The 19,239-nt window shown below is 34.4% G+C and overlaps 1 protein-coding gene across 4 annotated transcripts; it reads right to left on the bottom strand.

The window, feature by feature from the left end:
• Positions 1-222: 222 nt before the first annotated feature.
• LOC144852475 (uncharacterized) lies at positions 223-15,744 on the bottom strand. Of its 4 annotated transcripts, XM_078710290.1 has the most exons (21): positions 15,610-15,744; positions 12,846-12,971; positions 12,471-12,577; positions 11,937-12,032; positions 11,309-11,431; positions 10,960-11,052; positions 10,585-10,701; positions 10,245-10,340; positions 9,926-10,039; positions 9,630-9,740; positions 9,321-9,443; positions 8,898-9,071; positions 8,511-8,687; positions 7,063-8,390; positions 6,722-6,872; positions 2,623-6,603; positions 2,181-2,333; positions 1,898-2,053; positions 1,524-1,564; positions 1,091-1,199; positions 223-902 (listed from the first exon to the last, which is right to left on the bottom strand). In XM_078710290.1, exons 1-21 carry the CDS (start codon positions 15,675-15,677, stop codon positions 748-750), a joined length of 7,599 nt encoding a protein of 2,532 aa, XP_078566416.1. In that variant the 5' UTR covers positions 15,678-15,744; the 3' UTR covers positions 223-747. The 4 variants fall into 4 exon arrangements, with proteins under 4 accessions (XP_078566416.1, XP_078566417.1, XP_078566418.1 ...); XM_078710291.1 differs by lacking the exons at positions 9,630-9,740; positions 9,926-10,039; XM_078710292.1 differs by lacking the exons at positions 10,585-10,701; positions 10,960-11,052; positions 11,309-11,431.
• Between the last annotated feature and the right edge of the window lie 3,495 nt (positions 15,745-19,239).

The raw sequence follows: 19,239 nt of genomic DNA, 5'->3' as shown, positions 1-19,239 counted from the left end.
ATCGCGTCCTGATTGGTCAAATTACTTACGGCGCACATATATTATTTATTTGTGTGAAGTAAGCAAAACAATCATATAAGCTCTGTCTACACTATCAAACTTTATGTGACAAAACAATGTTATGTGCCCATATATGGACACGATCAAGTCAGTACCATATTTGGACATACTACCATATTTAAGCACATCATAGTGTTGACAAATCTAAGTAAAAAAACATCTTAAACAAGAGTGAGTATATATTTTGTTTTTATTTCAAACATTTATATATTAAAAATCGTTAAAATATTATATATTATATTATTATCTTTTAGATATTTTATTTCTATTATTTCCCGTACTAAATACACAACGTTTTCAACAGAGATCATGCCTAATTCCGAAATTCGGGAATTTTCCGAGCCGATTGGTAAACATTAAGCATGCGCTGATATTATTGTTTACGCTCTATTTCTTCTAGTTTGTGTGGAATATTTTAATTTTAGCTATATCGTTCATTCAAAACCACATTTAGTAGACTGAGTAACTACAGGAATTTTTTTTTTTATCAAAAACACAATATTATTATATTCTAGAAAAATAGACAGCAAGGTACTATCTATTATGCCAATATTATACGTATATGTAATGTGAATGAATATTAGTGTACACTCATAACTATAGTATAAATCTAAAAGTTCATAATTATATTTTGGTTTATGTTATGTTATTATGCAGAGAAACGAAAGATATTATCAATATAATTATTTAAATTTCTGAAGTTGTGTACACATTTTCATATGGTGATTGGATATTGTCAATGCCTTCTAGAGTTTCTGTAGCTTCTTCTTCTTCCACGCACTTTGTTTCCAAACGATCCATCGTCTCATCGAAGTCATTCTTATCGTCTCTCTTCTTGTTAACTATGGAAACAAAATGGCAGCATAATAACATTGTCCGATTTTAGTTTTCAGAAGTAAATTCTGTTTTATTATTTAAAAAAATGTATATTTGTTGTCTGAATGGGTCTGCCCACAAGCAACGTTTTTTATTCTAGTTAAATACATGTTTAGAGAATTTTCTTTTTTAGTTATTTAGTAGAATTACTTACCTCTATACATCTTCACTTTTCTTTGTATGATAAATATTACGAATACCAAGATCAATACAACACATCCTCCACAAACACCTCCGATGATGTAAGCCAATTTACTTTCGTCCTTTAAAAAATGTTTAAATGAATACTTGAATTTTTATGCATGGTACAAGTAATACTTTGATGCCAACACGTTAAAAATTATTTGTTTAATATAGGCCTATATGTGTGTGTCCTACTTATTTGTTAACATAAGTCTGTAAAACTATTAATTTTTGGAAAAACTGTATTTTAATTTGCATCGTATTTATAAATCTGTAATTCTCAGTTGACATTTTTATTTGTGCTGTTGATTAGCGATCAAAAAATTTGCTAAACAACAAAATGGGATAACGTTAATACAATTGTTACGGTACAGTATATACTAAATAAATTCTATAATGTTTACCTCTTCTGGGTTCTCTTTCGATTGTGGTGTACTAGAAGAAACTTCAGATAGAAAGACAATAATTAATATACACATGCATTTTAAAGTTTTATTGGATACACTTTGGTATAACAAAGTTGAGAATCATGGCATGTTCTACAAATAATTATCGTTTTAACGTTAACATTTCATTGTTATTTTTGCATTCTGAATAGTACAACCGATGTCACAAACCATCTTGTTTTCTATGAAATTTTCTAAATTGAGATTATAGAGTACGTACATATGACATTTTTTTTATATATAGATTGAAACGAGTATATACCTGCTATAAGAACAAATATACTTCTGTTACAAGCCTATCATGAATTAATTTTGTTACTTTTTGGACTTACGAGGAATGTCACTGCAAATCCTTGATCCAATACCAGCTTCGGTATAGCCATCACACTTCAGACATTCTGTCTGTCCTCTCTCAGGCTGGTAAAATCCTTGTGGACATTGCTCACATACTGCATCCTTTCCGCGATACGATCCAGGAGGACAGTTTACTAAAGAAAATATACGCACAATACGTGTCAACTAAAGATAATAACAGTGAAATGTGATTGATCAAACAGACTTAGAGATAATACAGTACAATACGCCATAGTGTATATTGATTTAGGCGAAACTTACGGCAAGTTCTTGATCCAGCGTCAGTATTAATGTAACCATCACATTTCAGACATTCCGTCTGTCCTTCTTTGGGCTGGTAAAAACCTACTGGACATTGCTGACAGACGGCAGGCAAGTTATTATTTCCACGATACGATCCAGGAGGACAGTTCACTAAAATAAACAACAAAGGAAATGGTGTTTTCCCCTTTTCAATATTATTTCAATATCAAAATCAGGAATACACTATCAAATTTTATGTGACAAAAACAATGTGATGTGCCCCTATATGGACATGATGATCATATCAGATCATATCACATATCACTACCATATTTGGGCATATCACTACCATATCACATCACACAGTTTGACAGTGTAGACAGAGCGTTATATGTACAGAACACAAAACAGAGGAGCGATCAGAAACATTTTGTAAACTAAAAGATAAAGAACAACTCACCACAAATATAACCGTCGGCGTGCGCGTATTGATGGTTGGGACAGATAGGACCGTTTAAACCAGAATTGAAGCCTGTCACTTCCAATACTTCATTTTGATGTTCAAATAGTTCACCTGGACTCAGCAAGTTCTGAAGTTGCACAACTTTGTCAAGGATATCGTCAATCTTATCTTTTACCCGTTGCGCTGAATCCTGACGACTTGCAGTTACGATATCAATAGATGATGCAGCGGTACTTTTTATTTCAAATGTTATCTGTGTAAGAAATGTTTTCCCCTGTGGATTGGACTCCTGATAGTTGAGACGTTTTACTTCAGGATCATTATTACTAATGACATTTGTAATAGTATCTTCCAAAGATGCGTTTGATGACTTAGAAGAGTCTTCTCGATAAAGGTCTATGGTTATATTGTTTGAGTATTCCGGCATCGATATGTCAAGAATGTGAAGTCTAGCAGCATTTGAAAGCACTCGTCCGTGTTCGTTCCATGCTTCGCACGTATACCATCCATCTTGGGAAAAGTCTGGGCTTAATATCTCAATACTTGAACTATTCTGCCCTTGGATGGATTCCATATCTGATGACAGCGACTTCTGAAAATACCATTGATAGTCTGCTAGTGGCTGAGCTGAGGCTTCACAAGTGAAGTATGCGCCTTCGATGTTGCCATGTTCAATTTCAGTATCTTGAGGATGTTCGCTGATAAAAGGAGCGAACTCAACTGTGACGTCACATTGTAACGACGACACCGACGTCACTTCATTGGAAGCCTGGCAAGTGTAAGTGCCAGTATGAGATGCATTTGCCTGTTTTATAGTTAGTGTGTTTGAATTTATTCCCTTCAGTATTTGACCATTGAACACCCAAGCAAATGTTGGCAAAGGATTTCCAGTTGCTTGACATGCCAGAGAGAAAACCTCTCCTTCGACTGCTATTATTTTTGGTTCTGGATGCTGAGTGATTATAGGCGCTTCTAAGCATACATCGTTAGAATCTTTGAGAAAAGCAACCTGATCTAGTACAGTTGTCGCGCTCATTTCTGCCTCATCAGCACTTGACGAATTGCTGTTAATAAAGGTTGATACAAATTCATCGAGTTCAACAACATCTTCATAACTTTCTCTACCTTCTGACAAATACCTTAAAGCAATCAATTCAGTCGTTAAACAGTCGTAGAACCCTTGGCAGTCTGTCAGGCCACTGGAGTTATAAGTATACGTGTCCATTACAATTTCCCATTTAGTTAGAACATCGCCATCAAGTAATGATTTTGTGTTGTTTGCTTTCATCTTCGCAGAACCAATAACTTTTGTTAAAGCATTTTGTTCAACTCCGTCATCTTGACCGGCGTCTTCTAAATCATCCATAGTCAAATTGAAATACAGTAATGCACTGCTATTTACAACACGTGGTGACGTTGATGATAGATTGTACAAGTAGTCATTTTGAAACTTCTCTTCATTTTCTAATGCATCAGTATTAGCAGCTTTGCTGATATTGACAATCTCTAGCAGCGTTTGGAATGAACGTTCAATAAAACCCAGTATGTTGCTATAGTCTGCGCACCTCTCTTCATTTTGAACGACTCTTTGATCTCTCTGAAGACTGCTGGTAATGTTGAGATCTAGTGAGTCGTTGGTTGGAGTATAAGATAATGTTTGCATAGGTGGTTGTTCAATGATGGTAGTAGTATCGCGTTTCTTTCGAAGTCCAATATGTCTCGTGTCTCTTCGTCTTCTAATTGATCTTGATATATCACCAAACAGTTCTTCTGTAATGAAGAGTGCAGCATTTTCAATAGTGTAATTCAAATTGTTGACGTCAATGAATACTTGAATCTGTACTGGAGTGGATGACAGCGTTAAGGAACAGACTATTGGAATGGTAGTAGTATCTTCTTCAACTAGATCAATGTTAAATTGTAATTCTTCTAACTTTAAACTTTCTTCGAGCGATCCGTTGATTTGGTGTTGCTTTATGATCAGCCCTGCTTCAACATCGTTACGAATTTTGATCAATGCATCTTGAGTATTGTTGAGATTTTTCTGTAGTGCCAACACTTTGTCTGATACTACCTTATGTGTGTTCAATGCATCATCAAGTTCGATTGCAGCTTCATTTAATGCTGCTTCTGCAACTGATGCAAGTAAAACAGCATTATCGAACTCTTCAATTGGTACAGCGAGGTCAGGTGTTCCATCTTGTATTATACCAAATAATTCACTTCGATGTTTTCGGCATTGTTCGTTTCTGTTAACACAATTTGCATCCGAAATTTGTACACTACAAGGAACTTCTTCTGTTTCAAATGTTGTTATCTGACCCACGACCTCATCCCTGATACAAGTGCTACAAGACTGAAACATAACTGTTATCTCAACCGGTTTTAGACACTCTTCACAACATTCACCTTTTGTATACGAAACTCGACTGCTCCTCTTTACTGAAGTTACTAAATTTATTGCCCCACCAAGATAGTTACCAGTATAAAAGTTGAAAGCCGCTGTAACAATTTTGACTAAATTAAAACCGATTTTCTTAACTGCCGTTGGGATCCAACAAATCCAGCAACAACTTGTTCTCTCATTAACAACGGTTGATTCGTCTCTTTCACTACAACATTTGTATGGTACAGACGCATAAACATCTTCTGTATCAGTAACAATTTTACTTCCTGGTACACATACCCCACTGCATTCATCAATTTCACATACGTTTTTCAAGATTTTTTCTAACTCCTTTGTATCGTTGCGTGCATTTTTCAATGACTGTCGTGCACTTTCAACTGCGATGTTTGCTGCCACAACGTCTTCAACTGCAGAATCATGTTTTTGTCTTGCTTTAACAACATTAGCATTTTGTACAGCTTCGTCTTCCAAAGTATCATCTAATCTTGTTGTTGCTGTTTCAACAGACTTGGAAGCTAGGCTCAGCCTTTGTTCACTATCGTCAACTGATTTCTGAGAAATCGAGATAATTTTATTTTTGAGGATTCTTCCCAATGATAATGGTCCTTCAGCAGCAATATCACCATTTACAGAAAGAATCATTGACTCGAATGAGCTCAATTCTGAAGTAGCATTTCCAACCATATCAAATAAGCCCCAAAGTTTACCAGAAAAACTAAAATAGGTCTCCATCATTTTCAGTAACATAGTTGTCTCTTGTTCGATTCCAAGGAGTTCGACATACACTGGAATACTTCCTTGCCAGTAGTTGCTGCTGGATTCAAATGTTAAACTCAATTGCGATCCAGTCTTGATACGGATGAACTTGTTGAGAATCTCAGTGCTAAAGTACTCTCCTGATATCCAGACGGTCTGTGTGTGTTGAAACTCTTTCTTCATAGAATGCAAGACTTCTACCTCTAACGATGGAAAGCAAAGAAATGATGACAGACAAACTTCGGAGAACACGCGAAAACCTGACCCAGAAGTGCTTTCATAAGCGAAAACATGTTGTACTTCAATAAGAACTTGATTGCTGAGATTCTCTAATCGTCTGATCATATTTAGAACATTGCTTGGATGGGAATTGCTATGCAGTACATCATTGACATTCCAGAGAGTTGTTAAAGTTAGTTTACACTGCATGCGTATTTCAGCCAAAGAGTTGGAAATCAGTTTCAAATCTTGCTGAGATAACGATGGGAAATAATTTTTAATACTGGCACTCAAATCAGCGACTACAGATTTAAGATCATAATACAAATTAGCATAGCCATCAACCATCAACTGCTCAGCCATTGCATTTAGTTGGGGTGGTAGGTTTTGTAGGTCATATATAATGTCTGTCATGTTGTTAAGATCAGTCGGAAGTTCAAGCTTCGGTGACAAGTCATAGTCCACAAACACCTCTACACTAGACTGGTCTGTCTTAAGCAACCAGGAGAAAGGTGTGTTGTCAAAAACACCAAATGACGTCGATGATTCCATCCTTATTCCTCGATCAGATGAAAATGACCCATCTACCAAAAAATCTAAATAGATAACAATTAACTTTTATAAGATTAGAATTATTAATATTATTAGGTTATAAAATCTCATAGATTTCTGTTGGTTGTAAGTTGTTGGATCTTATGATGCAGTAAAACTCACCACCAATGCTGGAGCTCAATATCGGAAGATTCGCTTGATTTGAAATGAAATTCAATTCTACGTCTTCACCAAGCATTTTCCAGAATAGGCTAATTTCTGAATTTCCAAATTGCTGCAACGTCCAACGTTGTACAAATAGATGACTAAACAGCTGATGAGATAAACATCGCCCTTTTTACTCACAGAAAATGTTATACATCTTCCAAATTGATAAAAAAGAAATAGGCCTATAGGGTATGTGTGTGTACTTTAGGCCTACTTATATACGATATTGCATATTTAAATTACAAATTGCTTATGTTCACTCAACCCATGAAAGAAATTTAAAAAATACAAAATACCTGTGTAACATTATCGAGGGAAACGTGGATATCCCCACTACCTTCGACTTTTGCAGACACCGTGTTGTTGATGTAGTAAGAGTATTGTAGATTGGCCAAAATGTTGACGTCATCCTCATTGTTTTTATCACTTGGATCGAAGAGAGAAGACTGAAATTGTGAATTATCAATTTTCCCTGGATTGAGTATATCAGATTTTGAAAACGCAAGAAAATTCACAGATACTTCAAGAGAATCATCAGGATTAATATCCATGACGTAACGTAGAATATCTCGTGAACCTTCTGGAAACACCATCATCACAGACCCAGATGTCATTTCACAAACACCCACGACAAAACAATATTTTCCTTTGAACGGCGGTACTGGCAAAGATACAAGTCTGCCACCAATGGTCAACTCTGCCTTGGAGAGTAAGAAGACAGAATACTGGCTGTCACTGGTAACGGGTGCAGATGAACACCATTCGATTGATTTTACCTCAGTACCACTAAGACTCAGTGTTGACAAAGACGTTTTAGCATTCAACGGATCTATATCAGCAGATATAAACGTCATCCAGTCTGGCAAAATATTTTCAAGTTGGCGGGTATAATTGCGATACAAAGAGTTAAACTGAACAAAGCTTTGAATATTAGCCAATGTTATATCTTTACTTTGACAATTGTCACGTGGTGATGACGTTGTTAAACTGCTTCGAATCGTCTGTCCGTCAAGACTAAGCGGCAGTTCGAATGTGCGTGTTGTCAGTGATACAACTCCATTAGTAGTTTCCAAAAAAGGGCTATTGCTCTTTGTCCATTCCTTGGTAGAGGCATAGTCTAGTCCTGTAGGCCTACATGTAGAATGATCCGATAGTACAAAACATCCCGATGGCAGACGAAAGCCAGGTGTAAATCGTGCAACACTTCCCTGCGTGTTGTTCTGTAACACGAATATTTCGTCGTCGCCCGGTGTAATGAAATCGGCTGCTTCTTTTCCTCTCAAGACATATGATATCTTGACAAACCCCTGACTATCCCCGCGAATAGAGCATGTACGCTTAGTTATTTTTGAAGAAAACGATAACTCATTTGGTACAATATCCACTTTATCAGAATCTGTTACAATAGTTATATCAAGTACTTCCTTTGGTTTGGCAATGAATTCCAAATTATAAACTTCTCCTACCCAAACGTCTGGCCAATCAGGTGTTGTTACGAATCCGTCTGCGCATGTCTTTCCTGTATAACCAGTCCCAGAGCAGTCACATTGAAATCCACCTACCTCATTTTGCGATGCTCGACAATCGCCATTTACACATGGAGTTGGCGTGCATACCTGAATTTCTAAAATAAAACAAGTACATTATTTACTTTAAACACAGCGTTTTGAAACCATGTTGCTTACTTTTAGTGAATTAGAATGTGTGCATGTACAAACCAAAAAGAACACTTGATGTATCTTACCAATACATTTTGGAAAAGTGCTATTCCAAATGCCAGACAGCAGACATTTTGTAAAAATGTTTTCTTCAAGGAAATATCCGGAATCACAACCAAAACTACATTCACTTCCAATTTGATTCTCGCATGGAGAAAGAATGTATCCGTTGAGGGGCGATGGAATTTCAGGGCAGAGAATCTCTGTAAGATTATAAAGAAAAGTATAAAAGCTGTTTATCGCCCATTGTGGTGTGGTAATTTGTGGAAAAATACTATCTATAGTGACTGTTTTATTTAAAGCCAAAGCCACTGAAATTTGAGATATTCAGGATATCTTGTCCATACATATACTAAGAAGATCCTCGTTTTTTTTAAAGAATTTAAGCAGGAATAACACAATATAGGACAAACCTTCACAGCGTGTTGTACTACCACTCCACACACCGTTTGGTAAACATTCTCGCATGTCGGATCCTAATAAACGATAGTTCCATTCACACTCAAAGGTGCAAGTTTCTCCTGTTGTAAATCCGCTACATGTTCGACTTCCGTAAAAAGGTACACCGATTTCAACGCAAGGGTTAGCTGTTGAAAAACATGATGATTGGAATTGAATGAAAATTGATCATTTTTGGTATAAGGTGTACGTAGTAATATTTCTAAATTTGTTATGCCTTTTCCGTAAAGTAAGCAAAAGCCACAATAGTTATGATAGTGAGATGCTTGCATATCAAATTAATAAAGAGCTTTTGATACATCTTACAATTATTTATTTATTTATGGTTAAAATAAAAAGTGAAAAGGATAAGTTTAAGCAAAAAATGCAGTAGTTACCCGTGCAGTTTTTCTTATCAGGATCAAGTGTCCATCCATCTTTGCAATCGCAGCTGAAGCTACCGATTGAGTTGGAACAGATTTGCCCACATCCGTCTATACCAACGCTACATTCATTAACATCTAATAAACATAAAGAGAAAATAAAATTATTGTTATTAGACTATTTTGAAAGCAAATGGAGATATTATTTAATTTGAAAGCAGAAATTTTGTGTTACTGATGCGAAAAATGTTATTGCTTGTAGCAAGAGAACCAGCAACAATTAATAGTATCTGTGAAATTGTCTGTGATTTGAGTTCTTCTTACCTTCACAGTTGTATGAATCGTAGGCTTCATATCCTGTGTGGCAAAGGCACTCAAAACTACCTTGTGAATTTGTACAAAAGTGACAGCTTGCGAAGGAGCATTCATTGATATCTGAAGAAAAAAACAATTATTAGAACATAATTTTGTGTGTTGTTGAACCACGTTCTTCAATTTTCAGTGTGTTTTCTTTTTTTTTCCTTTTCTCATTGCTTTCTTCCTACGATATGTTCACTTGTTATAGACGCTTTTAATTTTAATATTTTCGTTCTAATGTTTGAATTCATGTGTTTGTATACCTGTGCAGTTAGTTGTACCAGAATATCCTTCTGAACAATAACATCTAAAAGTTCCAGGAAGGTTTTCACAGTAATGTTCGCACCCGGCATTGTAGAGTTCGCATTCATTAACATCTGTTTTTTAAAAAGAGTATATTTAAAGTAATCATATAATTTCCTATTGAATGAAACTTTCATCAAACATCTGTAAATGTCACTGTTTTTGATTGCAAGACAACATTTATGAACATGTTACCGTATTCCATTCACAATACACGAACAAACAAACTATGTTTTACGTAAACTAAATCAAAATGAATAGTTTTTTAGCTCTATTTACCATTTTGACATCTACTTCCGTCATATCCTTCTGGGCAGACGCAGTTGTTAGGTCCTGTACACTGGCCGTTGTTCTGGCACTGAGGCTGACAAACGGCTGTAAAAAATAGTTTTATGTAGTTTACCGGAACCGTAAAAAAAGAGAGAAAATCCAGACAACGTGATTGTTAGAGTAAGTGCGATTAAAATTAACGCTCCACGTGACTATACCAGGAAAACACCAGTGCTGATGCTGATGAGACCAATCGTAACGATAACGGTAAAATTCGGACTTAACAATTTCGGATATAAAGCTATGTCACTATCAAACTAGTTTTACAAAAAAGTGTGATGTATCTTACGCAGGCATTCAGTAAGCATTGAGAGTTCATATCCAGGGAGGCAACTGCATTCAAATCCACCGTAGTTGTTAGTACATATATGAGCACATCCATCAGTGTTCTCCCAACATTCATCACCTATAATGCAAAATTATGGCATCATAACTCATTTTTTCCTTTAATTAGTCATCAATAATAAGATCGACCAAATTGGACCGTTTGTTTAAACGTAAGATTTCGTACGTAACGCATCGTAAGTAATTTGACCACAAGCGATAGATTATTCGAACAATCGCGTGTGATTGGTCAACTTAATTGCGTTGCGTCTCTAGTGGAAACACAGCTTTAACACCAAAAAGAGACACTATACCCAAATGCCATTTCGTCAATACTTACGATCGTCACAAGCATCTCCGACGTAGAAGTCTTCGCACTCACAATAATCTGGAGCCGTGCACTCTCCATTAGCACATGGTGGAGTACAAGTAACTAGAATTATGAATTACATTGTGAATGTCGAAAATCGATTTATGAACAATATAATAATATCCAAATATTTTATTTGTTTCCACTGCAAACTTGGTAAAACTTCGAGATTGGAAACAAAAGTTTGCCAGTTTTAATTCACGGGAAAACATGTTGTTGACAGGGCCTATTTTAAAGTTGTAATTTGTAGCTTAGATTGAAAATGAAACATTATTCAAATTTCCATTCACTCATGATATAATGATAGTTTACTACGTACCTTCACAGTCACGCCCATTTGATTCCAACACATATCCCGTGTTACATTCACAATAGTAACTTCCAGCTGTGTTCCTACAATGGTGTTCACATCCACCGTTGTTTCCCGCACATTCATTGATATCTTAACAAATTAAATAGTTTTTATGTTATCAATGTAAGCACTAATAATACTAGTTACAAACCATGCATCCTATAAATTGGTAGATTATTATTAACCAGCACTTGGAAGTAAAGCACAAGTACATTAGAAAACTCAATTTCTGAATAACTGAACGGTTTCTGGTGTGATATGTGTCACAGTATCCTTCTAATGTTTATTTTACATGGTTTGTTTTGAATGTTCATTATTGTTTTAAACTCATACTATTGATTTGTTACGTTTAATGAACGACAATTTTGTTATGATTTATTGTGTGTGCCGTGTTATAATAGTGTACGGTAGTATTCTTATGCCTAATACTTATCTTTTCAAGTTAAATGTTCTTGGTCATTATAACTATATATTGTTTCGCTATTACTAAGTGGTAATATTCAATAATCTACATAGACAATTAATGAATCTGACTTACTCTAACCACCGTAATAACGACACTGGTACACTCTTTATTTGTATAAATGTAACTTACCAAGACATTGTGTTCCTTGAAATCCACTGCTGCAATCACAAGTGTCAGGATACACGCATGTTCCACCAACACCACAGTCATGGGGTGGGCATATTGCTATAATAAATATTTTGATAAAATAAACCAAAATAGCTATAAGAAAAGTTACTTATACATATTTTACACGTGTTGGAGTAGAACAACAGTAGTAGAATGTTTTATTACATATTACCAAATGTTTTGTTAGTTTCTATGGTATTAATTATTAACTGTTAAAGTCCCTTTTTTGGAGGCTACCACTTAATGTTCAAACAAAAGTATTATGATTTTGGTACATTTGTTTATTTTCCTAATATCATTACATTTTTATTTCATTTCGTAATATCATTACATCATGGTGAAATTTCCATGCTTACACAGAGCAAAATGAAATCCAGTTCGCTCTTAAAATTATTCAACCTTTTAAATGTTGTGTTCATTTTTCAGCCAATTTATATATTTTTCAGCCAAATTAAATTTACTTGAAAATTACATCAAGTGAATATATGAACTTACGAATCGTACAGCCTCCTAATCCATCTTCAGCCCAACCGCTACAGCAAAAGTAGTTTATTGAGTGCACATCGTCATGCACGATTCTGTGTGCTGAAGTATACCTCCGACTTAAATAAAATCGTATTTTTAAAAGATAACAAACAAAAGTTAAAACAAAAAATGATGTAATGAATTGATACAAATTAACAGTTCTAGAATAGGCCTAATATACTGTAATTTAAATTGTGCTAACGGGCCAAACACACTTGAGGTTGGGGGAAACATAATTGGATCGTATTTCTTTAGAATGGCTTTAGTAAGCCTACGTCGAGAACAGGTAAGTAGGCCTATCATCCATAAGATGTTACTCATGCCCCATATAATTTTATTATTTACCCGTACGTTCTGCAGCGTTCCCAGCCCAGCCAGCCACAACTCGTGGAACCTGTAGTTTGATGAGAGACTGCGTAGGTCTCTAAACGTGATTGTACAACAGTTGTTGGCTCACTGCAAACATTTGCACTAAAAAGGTAATATTTTTCAAGTGACGTTTTTATTTACGGAATTTAAAAAACTTTTATTACAAACAAAACGTTTACCAATTAAACTAAACTTAATGTATACACAAACCTATTTGTGTACAAAAAGCATTTTAAATACATTGTGTATCGATTGCACAAAACATCTTACTTGTACATTTTTTTTTTATTTCAACAATATTTTACGAGGGTGGTACATCAAGCTGAAGCTCATCACCCTCACAAAAATACAATATGTCAAGAAATCAACATGCAACAATTAACAATTACAATAAATAGAATTTATAAGAATTACCAAATAAAATAATGCACAAAATAATTAGAAAACAATAAATTAAATTGGCCATCTGAGAGAGAAAAGACAGAAGAAGATAGAAAGTTTATTAAACAAGGAGAGAAGATGAGTTCTTGAGCAAACATTTTGAAGGAAGAGTAAGATGAAGCAAGTCGGATGTCTAAAGAAACAGATTTAAAGAAAGTTGGAGCATTGAAGCTGAAAGACTGTTTTGAAAAGTTCCAAGTAATGATCTGCCGTTTGGCCTAAGAAAATAATTGACAGAGGAGCAAGATTATGGAGAGCTTTAAAAATAAGACAGCCAAGTTGATATCGATATTTATTATAAAGAGGTAGAAGGGTATTAGCAATGGTGAAGTAAAAAGAAGTTAAATGAGTAGTAGAAGGAAGATTGAGAAGGATATGAATGGCTTTTTTTTGGATTGTTTTAATGCTTTACAGGAGCCCCAGACAGAGCAACAATGGTCAAATCTGGAAATAATAATAAAGAATTATACAAGAGGTGAAGAGAGAAACTATTAGTAAATTTTAAGGTACGTGCAAGTACTAGGCCATCATTAGAATAAAAATAAAATAAAAATCACCTATTGTTATTGTATGAAATCTTTTTCTGTACACTTTTTGTGTAACAATTATCTTAAAAAGTTGAATGGCAATGATTACAAATATTTCACAATGTCTTTCAAATACTTTAACTTAGTCCTAATAAGCTTTTCAGCGTGATCACTCATCCGTGACGTCATTTATACGCCATTTTGTGAAATCACATTATCAATCATATCTCCATAATTCATTATCACATATTAATGAAATTCACTACACGTAAATTTCAGGTCAAGGGTAAAAATATTATCAAATAAAAACACACGCGCACGTATGGTCATGCGCGTGAAATCTAATTTAAAAAGCTAAAAATTAAGTTTTGATCAATTTAGAGCATGAATTAGGCCATTTGCGTGTTTCAAAAAATTACTGCGCAAAAACACGTTTTTGCGCACGCGATTCGTAGAAAGCGTAAAAAATAAAATTTGATGTATAAATCACATTCTACTCACAATCCTTAGTAGATTCACTGCTTTTGAGTCCATTCCGACTTAAAATAACGCTATACGAGCACGTTAAAATGACAAAATGCGCACATTAATTTCACAAAAGTTCTGAAAATGGTGAAAAATAGGTCTTTTTAAAAATGCAAGATGACCCCAATTTTTTTTAATTTATTCGGGAAGCCATTGAGGTGTAGATATGAATTCATATACACATTTAAATGTTGTGACGTCATCAAATGGCCACAAAATTTCAGTATGTGCTTGCTAAATTAATTATCTTTATTCTAAGTTGCCACCTTTTCATTATGATGACGTCATCACGCGTAAAAACTTGAATAACGTGGGTCGAGTAATTTCACCTTCAGAGTATATTTGAATATCTCACAGCTCTTCAGAATTAAAGGTGACCTTGATGATTTTAATTCATTGTGACAGCTGATGAAATTTAGATATGAATTCACATAAAAATTAAGTTGTTGTTGTTGTGACGTTATGATATGGCCAGTTGAATTTAAAAAGTTATTTTGTCATCTCTTTCGTCACATTTATAACAATTTTAAAGAGCGCGCTTTGCGCATCTACATGCCAAATTTTCTTCCAAACCTTATATTTTTTGGCTCAATTCATTATCTTTCGAAATTGTCATCTTCAAGTTTATTTTGATAACGTCATCATACCAACAAATTAGAACATGATGTGGGTCCCGTAATTTCACCTATGCTACACTGTATATGGATGGAAATACAGTATAATGTACATTTTAATATGACACATAATAGGTACAACTCAGCACTATAAGCGTATATGCATCATGTCATAGGATGGCGTACATCAACTTTTTACGGTCGTATGTTAACATACATGCATGTTTAACAAATTTAATTTCATTAAAATTATAAAAATGATCACCTATAATTCGTCAAATAAGAATTAAATTCTAGTTGAGTTTAGGTTTTTGCAGAGCGACGATATATGGGATTTCCATGTAAGAGTATATCAATGATATAATGCCAAGGTGCTTATGAGAGGTAACAGATTCGATAGGAGAGTTATCAAGACTGAGGTAAATTGTTGGCTCTTAGCTTAGGAGAAGTGTATGACATTCCAATAATGAGCGCGTATCTCTGTGTATACAAAAACATGCTTTCTCACTTGATTTTCGCACATCTCTTTAAAACTCAAACTAATTGACAGTTTTCCCCACTCAAATATGGGGACAAATACAAATAACAAGTACAAATATATGTAATGTAAGACAAACTTAAAAGTTAACTTACCGTCCTGGGCTTGGTACAGAAATGATAATGTTAACTAATGAAAGAAATACCAACAACGAAAACATCATTACATCGTGTATGCAATCAATACATTTAATTTTCTGGTGTAACTGCCTTTAAAAAATATAAAATATGTGACGTTTATAATATGTTGTTCTCAGCTTATATACAAACATAAAACAAAAAAATACAATCAGATCACCTGATGTTTTCAATATTTTATTTTAACACTATTTCCTGTTACGCTTGGTTATAGGCCTATATTTGATTCATATATACAATAAACCTATTTTTAGACTAAATGTAATCTCTTTTTATTAAATGTAATGAAGTGTAAACACCTGAATCTAGATGGTATTGCATGCAAGCGTCAATAATAATTGTTTGGGTATGAACTTCCCAATAATTGACTCTCGCCAGCGGCAATTTACTTCTGTATTTGCACTAAAATTCGATTTAAAAAAACAATGTTTTTCTTCCTGTCGTTAGGAAGATAAAGTTTTCAAAACTTTTTCTGTTCTATTTTACGACGGTTTAAATCGTAAATTACCTTCCCACACCACTACAAAACGTGAAGGGAATTTGCCAGAATGGATCAATAGCTTGTGTCAGCCAGTCTTGTGTTTGAATTCCATCAATATCTTCAATATATTCGATATAGTTCAGTTATATAGAAATCATGTTGGCCATCTTATAAATAATCAATCTCATGCATTATTCATGATTTCTGTCTCAGACTATCAAAACTACGAAATCATTGAAAAAGCATGACTTCTGTGTTCTTTCGTATGATAAAAATATGTGAACTTGATGGAGTTTGTCTTCAGTTAACTCAGTCCAGCTCATGGAATTAATCTACCTGAAATTGAATAGGCCTATTCAATGTTTATTACCCCGATAGTCATTTATAGGGTACTTGCAGAAACCAATGTTTATCCTAATATTTATTAGTCGGAAACTTGCACTAATCAATGTTATTTTTCCCCCACAGATAGGCCTATTGTAACATTTTACGAGTTGCTCATTCAAATGTAAAAAAAGGTAAAATTCCATTAAGTTGAAAAACTTGTTCTGATCATTTACTTGTACTTGTTTTCCCACAATATATATATTTTTAATTGATGATGAAAATGTTGTAGAGGTGCTAAGTGCAAATAATTTAGGTAATTTCCCCATCTAGTTTTCTCGTTCAAATTATTGTTTATTCTTTTCAAAACACTGGACAGATTATTTCAAATTTGTATAGTCGTAAACATGACTTTACACGTCCCGTGGTTTTTGTTTGGGAACGGAATGTTAAAACGTACCTTGTTGAAATCCCCAACTGACACTTTTTGTTCCTATTTTATGAAGCTTCTGTCAATAATCCAGATTGGCTGGTTGCCAGGCTATTTCAACATTTTATTACAATTAATGTTGTTGTTTAGATAATAGACTGGAATTGAATGATTTGTAGGAGATTCGTGCGGCCATGGCAGCCCCCAACTGTTATAATGACAGGTCCTATAAGCATATTATTTATACACCTACAATAACAATAAAGCAAGCTTGCTACAGTAGCAGTCCTGTTTACAATGTAACTGCACAATATCATAGACATAGGTCTACATTATACATTTTATGTAGGCCTTGGTGCTCTCAGAATATAATTTTAAAGCCTAGTCCTAAAGCCCAGGAAAAAATAACCATGTGTTGATCTGGGCCTCCGTGGTTAAATAAAGTTGAATTGAATTTGGAGAGAAGGTTTTGTATACTCCGGAGACTGTGCATTTAAACATCCCGCAATCACCACATTATACCCAGCCATGATTGCGATCCTCAATTGGACAGCCGCCAGAGGAAGCCCAACTTTCTCCAAAAAGTAACAAACTCGGAATAATCAGGGAAGAGTATAGAATAATTTCAGAGTAGAATAATTTCACTCTTCCTTGTAATAATCATCGGCACAAAAGATTCGAATTTAAAACCAGCACAATTCCAGCGGTCACATTTATTATTTTATTAATTTCAAACATTATTTATACAGATATTGATTTTAAAACAATAAGTGAAACAATACTTTTTTTTCTACGGAAGTGATTAACTGTATTAAAACTGTGAAATAGTCTTTTTTTAATGATCTTCATTTTTCATTTTTTATGAGGACAATACATCTTTAAGTATGGTTCGGCAACAGCGCAACGTATAACTTGACCAATCACGGTGCTGTGAATTATGATCAATCTGACTGTCTCATAAACATTACAAAATTCATAAAAAAAATTGTATTTTGCCAAGTAATAATTGCAATGAAGACAAAGGCGCTATACGTTAGGGCAACAATAAGGCATTTATATTATTGTTTCTGTCTCATGATAGTTACCTGAATGATCCTTAACTTCAATTGTTGTTTTCTCCGATGCGATGTTTTCATATATTACATACAATGGTACCTTCCTTCATCACTTTTTCGGATATTATGAAAACTAACCCATTTGTTCGTTTCATTTGACAGCAATTGTTCATTTCAGTACCACGTGACAGAGGGGCTGGGGTAACCATTGCATATGCAGATCAAATCAACCATATTACCTTGTTTTTTTGAAATTGTTCTTTTTTTAGTGTATTTTTTATTAAAATTCAAAGGAATCCGTTCTGCAAGGTAAAAAGAAATTATGTTTATCCGATTCTACAGCTGTCACTAGATAGAGTCTAACTGACATCACAAGTCATCTAGAAACGTGTATTCATGCAGATACGACCTCCCAATATTCGAACCTCACTGAGAAGCAGTGGTAATACATACTGTTGTTATTTCTGTATTTGTAGTAAAATTCAGTTTTAATAACAAGGTGTTTCTTCCTGTTCCTGTTTTTTCAAAAGTTCAAATTAGTAGTAGGCCTAGGAAGGTAAAAGTTTCCTTTCAATATTGGTTATCTCAGGTCATTTCAATTAATGTATCATTATATAGAAATTGATTAAAAAATATATGAATAGAACAAATTACGAATTAAATATAACATTTATGATTTTTGGAGTATTTGCACAAATTAATGTTGATTACCCCGATGGTCCTTTATGGGGTAATTGCACAATTCAATATTTTATTTGGTAGTAATTTACATTTGAAAATTAACTTACCGTCCTGGTCTTGGGTCAGAAATAATAACGTTAACAACTGATAACATCATCATATCATACCGGATAATCATAATCGTCATAATAATAAACTTTTTGGGAAAAAATCAGACGCCCTCAACAGTCACAACAAGTTTTCAAAATCGAAGTCGACTTGCGCATGCGCATATCATAAAAATGACTTCATAGGTTATCAGTCGACAGTGCAAATCAAAAAGTTTTTAATAAAAGGTTAAAGGCAACAGGGTTGGAGATTGGTTTTCGCAACAACGTACGTGAGTTGGCCAATCACAATCGACAGTTCGCATGATCCAGATCGTCAAACTACTTACGGCGCACATACATTTATTTGTGTATATAAGCTCTGTCTACACTATCAAACTTTATGTGACAAAACAATGTTATGTGCCCATATATGGACACGATGATGTCACGTCAGTACCATATTAAATATGGTACTGACGTGACATCATCGTGTCCATATATGAGATGTGATGTGCCTAAATATGGTAG

Source organism: Antedon bifida, chromosome 9 (genome assembly GCF_963402885.1).
Source record: "Antedon bifida chromosome 9, ecAntBifi1.1, whole genome shotgun sequence".
Taxonomy (NCBI): Eukaryota; Metazoa; Echinodermata; class Crinoidea; order Comatulida; family Antedonidae; genus Antedon; species Antedon bifida.
The sequence above is the reverse complement of the archived record's forward strand: the minus strand, read 5'-3'. Positions and strand labels throughout refer to the sequence as shown.